Below are 14,260 nucleotides of genomic sequence, written 5' to 3'. Positions count from 1 at the left end.
CATAAATTGGTCCTATTTTTTAAAATACCTCTGATAAAGGAATTTTCCTCAGTAACTTAAACTCCGAGTTGTTGTTATTGTTGCTGTTTTTTCAAATAATTACACAATTATTTTAAGACCATGGTAAGAAAGACATAGTACAGATCTTATCAATATCTCCTTTGAGGAAGGACTCATTCTGAAGTTTACTTGAAATAGGACATGAGAAAGTCAGATTTCCTTAAGAGCTGACAAGCTTTTTCACAAATTTACTTATGATAGTTTGCAGAGGAACAAATAACTAAATGGAGATTGTCTTTGGGGCTTGGATTTCCTAATCCAAACTGGAAAATATCTAAGATCCTTCATAGCAACTTCCTTGAGAGAGAAAACAGCTATCTTGTCTTTTTGAGAGAACTGTGAAGTTGAGGAAGATGTTTCATTTAAAAAAAAAAAGCTTTATTGAGATATAATTGATATAAAAAATGGATGTATTTAATACATACAATTTTATGAGTTTGTAGCAATGCATACATAGGCAAATAAGAATTTTCAAGTGTCTAGTGGAGATCTGTTTTTTCACTTTAGGTAAACAAAGGGAGGGAGAAGCAGGCTTCAGGCTCTGAGCTGTGAGCACAGACACCAACTTGGGGCTTGAACCCACAAACCGCAAGAACAAAGTGACAAAAACAATTTTAAGGAGCTTTGCCATCTTTTAAGATGATTCAATCACCTCAATGCAAAAACTAAGATGAAATGAATGTTAAGGGCCCAGATTAAGAGAAAACTTAGTGAACAGGAATCCCTCCTTTCAATTTCTTTTGATTAAAACAAAGTGCCTATTGTGTGGAAGTAAACAAGAGATATGATGTGAATTTAATTGCACATAGTACCTAGTATATAACCCAGGAAGCGGAAGTTTATCTCTAAACATGACAGCAAGACATTAAAACTAAAAGCCGTTTTATTTATCAGTGATGCTGGTACTCAAAGTAGTCCAGTTAAAACCGACATCCTCTTGAAAAAGAGAAGTATACTGAAGAGAGATGAAGGGAACTTGGGAGGGACCTCGGGACTGCTGACAGCAAGGATAATGCAGCGGTCAAAGGAAAGTGAGTCCCAGAGGGAAACCAGGGAGGTGTGAAAGGGCCTAGTTACGAGGGCCACAGGAGAGAAGACATGGGCAGGGTCGTCCCCGGGGTGAAAATGGGAGAAAACCAGCGGTGAAATAAATGTGTTCATGTGGAAGACGCATCTGCAGAGGCACTAACAGCAGGACCTAGATCTAGATCCAAGTACCCGATTTAAAAAAAAAAAAAAAAAAAAAAGACTAGAAATCTAAAACCTAAGACTGCAAGCCTAGCCATGTAACATCTAGAAGGTTCTTTCTAGATCTATTTACTTTCTCTCTATGCCCACTGAGAAGAGCGGTAACAACAGAGCACTCTTTGCTCTCCTGGTTTAAACTTTACAGGGCATCTGCGGGGACCGTGGGGTCAGCTGAGATTACAGTGGGAAGAGTTTGTGGAAGCAGGGTTGACAGTAGGTCTTGTCATCCTTCTCCCTGAAGACGCCCTTTGACAACTGTGTCAGGCAGAAAGCACAGACAAAGTGCTCAGGATGGAACTTGTGGCCCATGGCACTGATGCAGCGGCCGGTGATGGGCTGCCCGCACCCGCGGCACAGTGTTCCTTGGCGCTGGTGGTAATGCAGCTCACAGTAGGGACGTCCGTCCAGTTCAAAGAAGGATCCAGCAGAAAAACTGCTGAAGCAGTCCTGGGGGCCCCCCCCCCCGAAGAGAAAGAAAAGGGATGGAGATGTCAAGAAACAGAACATCAGCAAAGTGAAACCGCAGCCTTAAAATTCCTGCCAGTTATCTATCTGGTGGATGGAGGCGAGGATATTACCCGCTTGCAAAGCACGCGAGCAAACACGCCCACGGGGGGCGCTGTGTTTTGTGCCTCCTTGAGCTTCACATCAAACCCTCACCCCGAGCTGTGAACCCTCTTACCAGCTGGCGTCCTGGCCTCTCAGAGAGGAGGACTCCCGACTTTCCCTAAATCCGACAGGTGAGTGAGTATACAGACCCCACAAACAAAGCATTCCGGGTGCCAGACGGTGTCCATGGCTGAAAGGTAGTTTTCCAACACTGGGCGGTTGCAGCCACCACACTTGGGTGAGAACATGGCTAAGAAATCCTTCCGGCAGTACGGCTTCTTGTCCTTCTCGTGAAAGCCTGGAGGGGCAAAATCAAGGTGCAGGGTGATACCTTCCGCCAAGTGGGAGGCTGAGAAGAAGCCAATGATTTCGGCTTTCCTGAACCCAGTGTCCTCATATTCAAAGCGGGGCCAATAATGGATACTGACCTCAATGGCTCATTATAAGAATACAGGAGATAATGGGGGACGAGTGCGTTAGTGCTGTGCCTGGCTTATCCCTAGTAGTTAGTATTAGAGTCTATTCCTCCTCCGTGCCTTTACTACCCAGGACTTGGCATGGCCCATCTCACCTTATGATTCAGCAATCAGCTCAGATACCACCTTATCACAGAGGCCTCTCATCAGCCCATATCCATCACTTCATTTTTTTAATTTTTAAAATTTTTATTTTAAATGTTTATTCATTTTTTGAGAAAGAGACAGAGCATGAGTGGGGGAGGGGCAGAGAGACAGGGAGACGTAGAATCTGAAGCAGGCTCCAGGCTCTGAGCTGTCAGCACAGAGCCCGACGTGGGGCTCGAACCCACGAACTGCGAGATCATGACCTGAGCTGAAGTCAGAAGCTTAACTGACTGAGCCACCCAGGCACCCTCACTTCATCTCTTTTAAAAATCATCTTTCTAGTATTTAGCACGATCTGAAACTATCTTTGTGGTCTGTCCTCCATTGTTGGAGCATTAGCTCTGAAATGAGATATCCCTGGTCTTGTCCCATTAAGTCCCTCTAGTACCTAAAACAGGCCCTGAAGAAAAGTGCCTAATATTTAAAAAGAAGGTAATACGAAATAATAACTTCCAAATGGATGCAAGGTTCTAGATGTAATAATATAAAGACAAGCAAAAATGAGTGGGTTCCTCTTTAAACCAGGAATGAGAAAACTGTGGTAAAAATGGCTCAAATATCAAAAGCAAGTTAAACATCAATAAATTTAGCTCCATTAAAAATACCATATCAATGACTTGTGCACGACCAAAAGTACCATAAGCAAAGCCAACACAGGATAAACTGAAGAAAATGTTTGCCAAATATATCTCAAAAGAATAGGGGGAGGGTGGACGAAAGCAAATAAGTTAAACAACATTGTGAGGAAGCAGCCAGTCAAATCAAGAACATTTAATAAGACATAGGTTCCTGTTTCTTAAGAAACCAGTGGTATTTAAAAAAGGGAAGAGGGGCGCCTGGGTGGCGCAGTCGGTTAAGCGTCTGACTTCAGCCAGGTCACGATCTCGCGGTCCGTGAGTTCGAGCCCCGCGTCAGGCTCTGGGCTAATGGCTCAGAGCCTGGAGCCTGTTTCCGATTCCGTGTCTCCCTCTCTCTCTGCCCCTTCCCTGTTCATGCTCTGTCTCTCTCTGTCCCAAAAATAAATAAATGTTGAAAAAAATTTAAAAATAAAATAAAATAAAAAAGGGAAGAGAAGATCATTACAGGATTTTTATTCTGAGAGATAAAACCATCAAGTGCAATGCATACACTTTCCTTGGACCCAACTGATTCAAATAAACAAAGTAAATGAAGTGTTTTAGAAATCTAACATAAAAGATCTGTACGCTGAAAACTATAGAAACCTTATGAAAGAAATTGAATAAGGCACAAAGAAATGGAAAAACATTCCACGCTCATGGATTGGAAGAATAAATATTGATAAAATGTCTATACTACCCAAGGCAATCTACATGTTCAATGCAATCCCTATCAAAATAACACCAGCATGCTTCACAGAGCTAGAACAAACTATTCTAAAATGTGTAGGTAACCAAAAAAGACCCCAAATAGCCAAAGTAATGTTGAAAAAGAAAACCAAAGCTAGAGGCATCACAATTCTGGACTTTAAGCTGTATTACAAAGCTGTAATCTTCAAGACAGTAAGATACTGGTACTTTTAAAAAAGACTCATAGATTAATGGAACAGAAGTGGACCCACAAATGTATGGCCAACTCATCTTTACGAAGTAGGAAAGGGTATCCAACAGAAAAAAGACAGTCTCTTCAGCCAATGGTGCTGGGAAATCTAGAACAGCAACATGCAGAAGAATGAAACTGGACCACTCTTACACCATACACAAAAATAAACTCAGAATGGATGAAAGACCTAAATGTGAGAAAGGAAACCATCAAAATCCTAGGGGAGAAAATGGGCAGCAACCTCTTAGACCTCAGTCACAGCAACTTCTTATGAGCAACTTCAAGTAACTAGAGGAAAGAGAAACAAAAGCAAAAATGAACTATTGGGATTTCAAGATAAAATCTTCTGCACAGCAAAGGAAACAATCAACAAAACTGAAAGGCAGTGGATGGAATGAGAGAAGATATCTGGAAATAACATGTTGGATAAAGGGTTAATATCCAGAATCTATAAAGAACTTACCAAACTCAACAGCTGAAAAACACATAATCCAGTGAAGAAATGGGCAGAAGACATGAATAGACACTTTTCCAAAGAAGACATCAGATGGCTAACAGACACGTGACAAGATGCTCAACATTGCTCACCATCAGGGAAATACAAATCAAAATCATAATGGGCTATTACCTCACACCTGTCAGAATGGCTAAAATTAAAAACACAAGAACAACAGATGTTGGCACGGATGTGGAGAAAGGGGAACCCTCTTGCATTATTGGTGGAAATGCAAACTGGTACAGCCACTCTGGAAAATAGTGTGGAGATTCCTCAAAATATTAAAAACAGAACTATCCTACGACCCAGCACTACTGGATATTTATCCAAAGGACACAAAAATGCTGATTCAAGGGGGCACATGCACCCCCATGTTTATAGCAGCGCTATCAACAATAGCTGGATTATGGAAAGAGCCCAAATGCCCATCAAACGATGAATGGATAAAGAAGATGTGTTATATATATGTATGTGTGTGTGTGTGTGTGTGTGTGTGTGTGTGTGTGTGTGTGTATCTCCACAATGGAATACTACTCAGCGATCAGAAAGAATGAAATCTTGCCATCTGCAACAACATGGACAGAACTAGAGCGTATTATGCTAAGTGAAATCCGTCAGTCAGAGAAAGACAAATATATGATTTCTCTCATATGTGAAATTTAAGGAGCAAAACAGATGATCATAGGGGAAGGGAAGGAAAAATAAGACAAAAACAGAGGGAGAGGCCAACCATAAGAAACTCTTAAATACAGAGAACAAACTGAGGGTTGCTGGAGGGGAGGTGGATGGCGGGGGAGGGGAATGGGCTGAATGGGTGATGGGCATTAAGGAGGGCACTTGTTAGGATGAGCACTGGGTGTTATATATAAGTGATGATTAATCACTAGGCTCTATTCCTGAAGCCAATTCTACACTGTATATTAACTAACTTGAATTTAAATAAATTAATTTAAAAAAAGAAACCTGAGAAATTTAGATATGGGTTTTAAATGATAATGAGGAATTAATAACTTCATCAAGTGTAAAAGTAGTTATGTTAAAAAAAAAAAAAGTCCTTCTGTCCTTCTCAGATGCATGCTGAAGTATTTAATGGTGAGGTGACAAGATTTCTACAATTTGCTTTTAAATATTCCAGCAAGAAAATGGGGTAGATAGGTGGGTAGAGGGTAGAGGATTTTAGTTCAGTGAAACACAGACACTTGGTGAAGCCAGGCAGCAAGCAATTTCCATAACAAAAAAATTTAATCAATTTGTTGAAATGTAAGAGCTTTCTCTTTAATACTGGACATTTTCACTGTTGGGCTCATGCTAGAAAACCCTGGGCTTGAGTCTTATACATCCTATGTCTGGATAAAGAAGGATGAGAAACCCAAAGTGATTAATTTTTTTAAACCCCTTAAAATAAGTCCTCCTTGGGGCGCCTGGGTGGCTCAGTCAGTTAAGCGTCCGACTTCAGCTCAGGTCACCATCTCGCGATCTCGCGGTCCGTGAGTCCCAGCCCCGCGTCGGGCTCTGGGCTGATGGCTCAGAGCCTGGAGCCTGCTTCCGATTCTGTGTCTCCCTCTCTCTCTGCTCCTCCCCCGTTCATGCTCTGTCTCTCTCTCTGTCTCAAAAATAAATAAGCGTTAAAAAAATTTTTTTTAAAATAAATAAATAAAAAATAAAATAAGTCCTCCTCACAAAGAGACAAATAGCACAAGAAGAAACACTTTTAGTAGTAATATATTCAACATTAGTAAGCCATGAAATTCAGAAGAAAAAAGTAAAGTTCTAATTTTTTCTAATTAGTAGTTTAGTTTCTAATTTTAGCTAAGTAGTAAAAACAGTGTTAAGTAAGTCTACCCAATACTGGAAAATACATGGAGTGAGTCACATATTTATATATTCCTGGTGAGAAAGTTAAATGTTAGTATTCTTTTGGGAAAATATTTGGTAATGCGTATCAAGAATTAAAAAAAAAAAGATATAGATATCTTTCTCCTGGGAATTAATCCATACAAATATTCAGAAGAAGAAAATGTTATGTTTAAAGAAATTCATAGCAGCCTTACTAATACACAAGAGGTAATCTACTATTACGAACATAGTTGTTTACAATATTTGGTACTACAAATAAAGCTTCAATAAACATCTTTAAGCACATAATCTTTTATAATTTGTTTACATAAAGCCTGAATGGAATAATTGATATTATTAAAATTTATTATTATAAAAGTATGAAACCATGTGAGGAAACGCTTAAGTGAAAAAGAAGGAATTTTAGGTACACTTAACTTATGTATGCATAAATATTAACAAATGAAGAAAAATATTAGTTTTTATGTTGCATGAGGTTAACAAGGTAATCGGTTATAAGTGAAGATTTCTGCACTGTCTTTTTACTGTCTTTACATTAAAAAAAGAAAAATATAACAAACTAATTCATCTTCAAGCACCTATTTAAGTAATATGTTCCCTCTGCTTGGAAAATCACCTCCCCAAGATTCCCAGAGGGCTTGGGCCTTCACTTAACTGAGGGGGGGGGGGGGGCACCTGCTTAAAAGAGCAACTGACCCAAGTACCCTATCTCAAACAGCACCCTATCACTGTCTGTCCTAACGTGTAAAGTTATAAGTGACTTATAAGTAGAGTTAGTTAGTTAATTAGTTGGCTAGTTTGATTATTGTCTGTCTCTCTCGCTAGAGCACCTGCACCGTGAGGGCAGGAACCGTGTTTTTTGTCACTGTATCCCTAGGACCTAGAACAGTGCCTGACACACACAGGGCAGTGGCTTAATAAATGTTTATTGAATGAGCAGACATGTGAACGATATTACCCTATTGACACCATCAGCTCCAGAATATGTGTCATTTAGAGCCTCTCCAGGACTAACTAGATTATGTATAAATAGGTGGACTTTTCTGAAAGGAGCTCTCCTTACCATTTATCAGGAGAGTCTGCCTAAAACGAAGGTGACTGTTGGCAACCCTGTTTATGCAGCACCTGCTTTGTCCTGGTTCCAACCGAAGGCTCTGCCTACGTTACTAATTGAAATTAAAGTCTTTGCAGCAACCCTCCCATCTTACAAGTGAGAAAAGGGAAGCTCAGAGAAATCACATATAACGAACTAGCCAGTAGAGGACCTAAGGTCCAAATCTAGGCCTAACTTCAAAGCCTAACTTCAGTGTCGCACCCCTAGCTGCACCCTAGTCTTGACCTCTGTGTGGGGACTGATAGTATCAGCTGAGCCCAAATATCATAACCCAATAGCTTTGTAAATATGAGGGCTCTACCTGTACTCCTGCCAAAAGAACAGGTAAGCAAAGTACGCAAGGGCATTGAAAAGCAGCCCACCCATGAAACACGGTTGCTAGGAACCCATTTTGATTACTAGCAGCCAGATCCAAAAAGGCAGTAGGAGGAGCCAGGGGTTGGGACCCAAATCATGCAACTTCAGTCTTCCTATTATCTCTGGTCACTTTTTGACATCCCTTGCTTTGTTCAGCTATGCTATCTTTGAAGTACAGACAATTGAATGGACTTCTGAGGCCTACAGATCTAAAAATCTAAACTAATAATTTTATAAGCTGTTCTGTGTTCTTCTAAGGCCCTGAGACAAAGAAGAGCTTACTCCCCCCCCCACCCCCCACTTTGTCAAAGAATGTCTAGGTCTGATCAAGGACAATAGCATGCAGGAAGGCCTACCATTTAAGGAAAACAAACCAGCACCCGCAATTCTTGCTTTTGTGTGGCATGGTATTTGTCAAACTTCAGCATGCATCCAACACCTGGAGAGCTTGTCAATATGCAGATTTGCTTGGCCCTACCCCCCCCACCCCCCCCCACCCCCCGCCAAAGTTTCTGGTTCAGCAGATCTGGGGTGGGGGCCCAAGAATTTGCAGTGATGCTCCATAAAGCAAGCGACATAAAACTGAACTTGCCTGTAAATGGGTGTTACTTGAGAAAATCGTTAAGACATGCCAACTGACCTAGGAATGACCCTCATCTAGGCATTTGCAGGGTAGCTGGTCTCCAGAATGACACAGCAGGGAAGGAACCGCCTCTGGTGAGTCTCAGGAGAGGAATCAAAAGCAATCAGCCAAAGTTGCTGTGATGCCCCCGCATTTAGTGATCCAATAAACTGAGAAAGTTTCAGCAGTCACTTTCCTGGAGGCTCTCTCTGGGGCCAATTACCTCTGGAGGACGGATGAGAAACACTAACAATTAAAAGTGTCACAGAGAGAGAGAGAGGTGTCTATACTCTGGTGAGGCTCTTAACCACAGGGGAAATTAGGGAGCACCTGCATGGCCTGGATAATGAACAATTAAAAAAGAAAGACACAGGCACTGAGGACCTGGTCCCCACGGGAGGATGCTAAGGCCTGATAGCTTAGAAAGTTGAGCCTTAAAGAGGAACTTTCTGAACTGAAACAAAAATGCAGATGAATTTAATTTCCCGGAAGGCTCAGTGGTTAAGCTGTCATTATAGAAACTCTGTATGACTATGTGACTCGAGGTGAGGCGGATGCCACCTAATTAACGGACCAACCATATGGCAGGAGACCCATTTGCAGAAAGCAAAAGATAAAAACAAAAATATAAGCTAGGAGGAGCATCTGATTAATAAATGGCCTTCTTTTGTCAGGTGTATCAATAAATGTTGTAAGTGTGATCTGGTGAGTATATAAGGTCATAAATGGCCCAATCTACCTCGTCTGTTAAGAGGGGGCGGGAGTCAAGAACAGTGATTATTAGCTACCCTCATGGTGCTTTCTGGTCATCCTATGGATAGGATAATTTTCTCTTGGATCTAACTTCTGTCTCTTCTTGAAATATGCCTGTGTTCTATCGTTCTGCTCTCAGGCAACCTCCATATCATAATCTTAAGTTTTTTTAATATTTATTTTTGAGACAGAGCGAGATAGACCATGAACAGGGGAGGGGCAGAGAGAGAGAGAGAGGGAGACACAGAATCCAAAGCAGGCTCCAGGCTCCAAGCTGTCAGCACGGAACCCAATGTGGGGTTCAAATCCACAAACTGTGGGATCATGACCTGAGCCAAAGTCAGATGCTCAACCGACTGAGCCACCCAGGTGTCCCTTCCATATCATAATCATCCGTGGGCAGCACTCACTTGCTAACTGTTCTACTCAACTAACTCTAATACCTCTATGGCTACCAGTACAATACAAATTTACCACGACACACTTTCACATGATTCAGATTAAATCTCAATAAAAAAAAAAAATCCTGCTTAACTAAAGTGCAATCTGGAAACGAAATACCTAATGATTTGTGAAGAGCATTTGAACAAGCTTCAGTGAACAAGCAAATTACTACAAAGCACTTTGCTAGTGCATTATGTCAGTGCTACTGTATCTGGGTCTATTGTCAAACAAAGTGAACCTTGTGGGTGCCAAGAAAGTGAAGATATCCAACAGCAGAAGAAGAATCGAGTCTATGTCACGCGGCAGTTGTGATGATGTAGAAAAAGCATGGAACCTGCAGAAATGGGACCTGAGTTTCAATTCCATCTCTTTGGCTCTAGCTGTATAACTTTAAGAAAATTACTTTCCCTCCCGGGGCTCAGTGTTTCCATTTATAATTAGATTACGTGTAGGATAAAAATATTCTTACAAGACTGCAGTGGGGGTTAAATGATTCACAGTTAGGAATATACATAATAACATGCCTGACATTTACGTGAGTCTCTATGTCAGTGAAGGGCAGGATACATGGGACTATTTTCAGTCTCTCTTGGAACACCACCAACATGATAAAGAATGATTTACATTAGAAACACCCATAAGGAATAAGAGAAAAGGAGAGGAGATGCCACAGAGGAGATATCAATACAATTTTGCAAAACTTTAAGTAGGTATAAGAGTGGCAACTAGCTTGGCAGGAAACAAGAAAATGAAGCCTGCGTTTCTGCAAAGGGGAGGTACCAAGGCAATGCAAGCTGGGGTTCCACAGCATCAGAGGGGCTCAGAAAGCGAATGTACAAGATAGTTTTCAAGTCTGGAAACAAGATTGGCTGGAAGTCTGAAGAGCTGTTAGATCAGATTCCCCCACCCTGCCACAAAATGTAGTGATTAATTCTGGAAATATCAAACCAGAGAGTGTCAAGCCCTAAAAGACCTAAAATAATAATATACAGGGGTTTCCCAGCAAAATGCCTACAGCATGCTACCTGAGTATCACACAGCTGAGTCCACCAGTCAACAAGTTCTGCTTGTACCACAGAGCTCCCAGTTAACCTTTTAGTGTCTCATTCTTAAACAGGAAATGGACAACCAAAGATCAGCAGCATTTGACAAAGACCAGTGTAACAAGATGTAAGGCACAAGCGATGTAATAGATGTCAAATTTCTTTTTCTTTTTAACAGACAGAGCACAAGTGGGGGAGGGGCAGAGAGAGAGAGACAGACACACAGACAGACAGAATCTGAAGCAGGCTCCAGGCTCTGAGCCTTCAGTACAGAGCCCGACCCTGGCTCGAACCCACAAACTGTGAGATTACGACCTGAGCCAAAGTCGGATGCTTAACCGACTGAGCCACCCCCACCCAGGCGCCCCAGTAATAGATGTCAGATTTCAAAGTGACATTTAGGACATCCCTCAAAATAGAGAGCCATGGGCTGTTTACACAATTCTTGAACTCCTCACTCACACTGAGGACTAAAACAGGTCAAAAGAAAGGAAAACTGAGAGAGGGACTTCTTTGGAAAAAAACTGCTATGGGTGCTTCATCGCCACCACCACCAAGAGGGATGAGGTATGCTTCCAGGTAACCTCAAGTCAAGAGAGAGACTTCGATAGGGCCAGTCAGAGAGCCGGATATGTGTCCCCAGCCATCAATGCGATACAGTTGATAGTATTTAACTCACCCCTAGGAAATGTCCACGAGTGAATCTGGCTGAATACAGAGACACAGCTGATAACTAATTGCAAACCCACTGACTGTAAGAAAAACATGCCTGTCCCCCATGGTCTGTGTACAAAAGTGTGAGTGACAGAGACACGTGCAACCACTGTAATCACTTCTAAGAGATCACCAGGAGGGAACAATGAAAACCCTACAGAAATAATCTGTGCGGAATGAGTCCTTCAAGAAATGTACCAAGCAGAAAACAGCTAGCTAAGATAAGCGAAGGGTAATCAAGAGTTTGAAATTGAACCTGTACTGAATCCACAAGAGCATCCAAAGGAAAAAAAAAAAAAAAAAAGAAAGTTACTTAAACATATGCCAGATCCAGAGAGCATGATGCAAATTTATGGCAGTACTAGGAAAGTTAGTACTTTCCTCCAGGCTTATCTTCCTCCTCCACTGTTTAAACCGTGGAGGGGTCAGATATCAGCAACAGGGGTGAGGGGGTGGATGCTAAAGGTAGGAAAGGACAGAGGAAGGGCTAGAACCCCCTTCCCTGGTCTCCCACAGCTTAAAGAGCCAACCAGGGGACAGTAGTCATCACTTAAAGTTGGATGCTTTAGCTATTACACAGATGGAATTACCCGAGGACTTAGTTGTATGTTTTATGGGTTTTTTTTTCTAATTTTTTAAAAGTTTGTTTATTTTTGAGAAAGAGAGAGAGAGAGAGAGCATGCAAGTGGGGGAGGAGCAGAGAGGGGGACAGAGGATCCCAAAGCAGGCTCTGTGCTAACAGCAGAGAGCCCGACATGGGGCTCAAACCTAAGAACCATGAAATTATGACCTGAGCCAAAGTCCCACACTTGACTGACCGAGCCACCCAGGCACCCCATGTGTTTTGTGTTTTAAACTGATTTTCTATTTATAACTGTTTATTAAGGGAGTGCCTGGGTGGCTTAGTAGGTTAAGCCTCCAATTCTTGATTTGAGCTCACAGTTCAGGAGTTTGAGCCCCACATTAGGCTCCACTCTGACAGTGCAGAGCCTGCTTAGGATTCTCTCCCTCCCCTGCTTATGCACACATGTGCTCTCTAAATAAATAAATATAAATAAATAAATAAATAAATAAATAAATAAATGTTATTTTTCTAATGTTTACCTATTTTTGAAAGAGAGAGAGAATGACTGGGGAAGGGGCAGAGAGAGAGGGAGACAGAGGATCCAAAGCAAGCTTTGCGCTGACAACAGAGAACTTGATGTGGGGCTCAAACTCACGAACTGTGAGACCATGACCTGAGCCGAAGTTGGATGCTTAACCGACTGAGCCACCAAGGTGCCCCAATAAATAAACTTAAAAAAAAAAATAACTGTTCATTAAGAGTCATTGGAAATGACATGGGACTGCCCAAATTTTTATTTAGGAGACAGTTGCATTGTTTTCCCACTGAGGTAATTCTAAAAAGACAGGAAAAAAAACACAAACAAAAGAAAGAAACCTTCTGATTCCATGTGTGAGTCATACTAGTTCAAAACAAACATAAAAAGAAGAAGTCAGGGAAAAAAAATCAAGATAATTCAGAAGAAAGGAGAAAAAGAAAACTTGCAAAGAGAGAAAAACAGATCACACAGTAAGTATCAGGAATAAGAACAGAAGCTTAATAAAGACATCTCAACCATGGAAGCTGGAAGACAGGGAAGCAGTGTGTTGAGAATTCGAGGGGGAAATCCTTTCACCTAGAATTCTATGTCCAGGCAACTCAAGGTAGACCACAGAATAACAGTATTTTCAGATATTCAAGATCTCAAGAGTTTTACCTCTTACTCCTCCTTTCCTAGGAGCTGTTCCACCAACGTAAAGGCAGTAAAAGACCGGGGATCCAGGAAACAGAGGATCCCACAAAAAAGGTAGTAAAGGAGTAAAAGAAATTCCCAGGATAATGACCCAGAATAAGTGCTTCACAGCAGGCCTGAAGAGGAAGCATTTCAGGCTGCAGTGGGAGGGCAGACGTCCCCAAAGCAAAATGAGTGGAACTGACTGACTACCAGATGTGGCTGACCATTTTGAGAATGATTCCACGACTCTGTCAGATAAATTAGAGCTAGGTACAATGAAAATTGAGCCAGTGAAAAAGAACTCTAAATATTAACTTCAGGGAGAAAACTAATTTATATGAAAAGGATACCGTGATAGTAAAACTAATTTTTACTGTGTCTCCAAGTGGTGGGCACTGTTCTAAACACAAAACTGCCACTGCATCTCAAAGTCCTCATAATTACCCTGTGAGGTAATTAGTACTGGGCCCATGATGAAGAAAACGAGATACAGAGTGTTAAATGACTTGAATGATATCATATAGCTAATAAATACCGCAGCCCAGATTCGAACTTGGGCAGTCTGACACTAAAATCTGTGCTCTGCTCCGTGGCACCTGGGTGGCTCAGTGGGTTAAGCAGCTGACTTCAGCTCAGGTCATGATCTCAGTTTGTGAGTTCGAGCCGCACATCTAGCTCACACCGACAGCTCAGAGGCTGGAGCCTTTTTTGGATTCTGTCTCCTCTCTCCGCCCCTCCCCCGCCTGCGCGCGTGCTCGCTCTCTCTCAAAAATAAACACTAAAATATAAAAACAGCAGTTTTAAAATCTGTGCTCTGCTCTGACCATAGTTTGCTACAAGGCTTAACAATGAACAATATTTCCATGGTTGTCAATATGTGCACACTGAATACTGGTCTGACCTGTAATTATGACCTGATTTTACATTGAGAGAATGGGGGAGGGGAAGTGTGTTGAGGGTAAGGTGGGATAGTAAATTCTCA

General features: G+C 41.6%; 1 protein-coding gene across 2 annotated transcripts in view; it reads right to left on the bottom strand.

The window, feature by feature from the left end:
• Positions 1-925: 925 nt before the first annotated feature.
• The window catches only part of LPXN (leupaxin), a 41,014-nt gene continuing 27,679 nt past the window's right edge, over positions 926-14,260 (bottom strand). For both annotated transcript variants that reach the window (XM_040495073.1, XM_040495072.1), the window contains exons 8-9: positions 2,067-2,215; positions 926-1,755 (exon numbers count right to left, since the gene is read on the bottom strand). In XM_040495073.1, coding sequence (XP_040351007.1) covers positions 1,486-1,755; positions 2,067-2,215 — 419 coding nt within the window. In that variant the 3' untranslated portion in view covers positions 926-1,485. The remainder of the gene's footprint in view (positions 1,756-2,066; positions 2,216-14,260) is intronic.

The sequence above is a fragment of the Herpailurus yagouaroundi genome, unplaced genomic scaffold (assembly GCF_014898765.1).
Source record: "Herpailurus yagouaroundi ecotype Mexico unplaced genomic scaffold, PumYag 187, whole genome shotgun sequence".
In the NCBI taxonomy this organism is placed as follows: domain Eukaryota; kingdom Metazoa; phylum Chordata; class Mammalia; order Carnivora; family Felidae; genus Herpailurus; species Herpailurus yagouaroundi.
The sequence above is the reverse complement of the archived record's forward strand: the minus strand, read 5'-3'. Positions and strand labels throughout refer to the sequence as shown.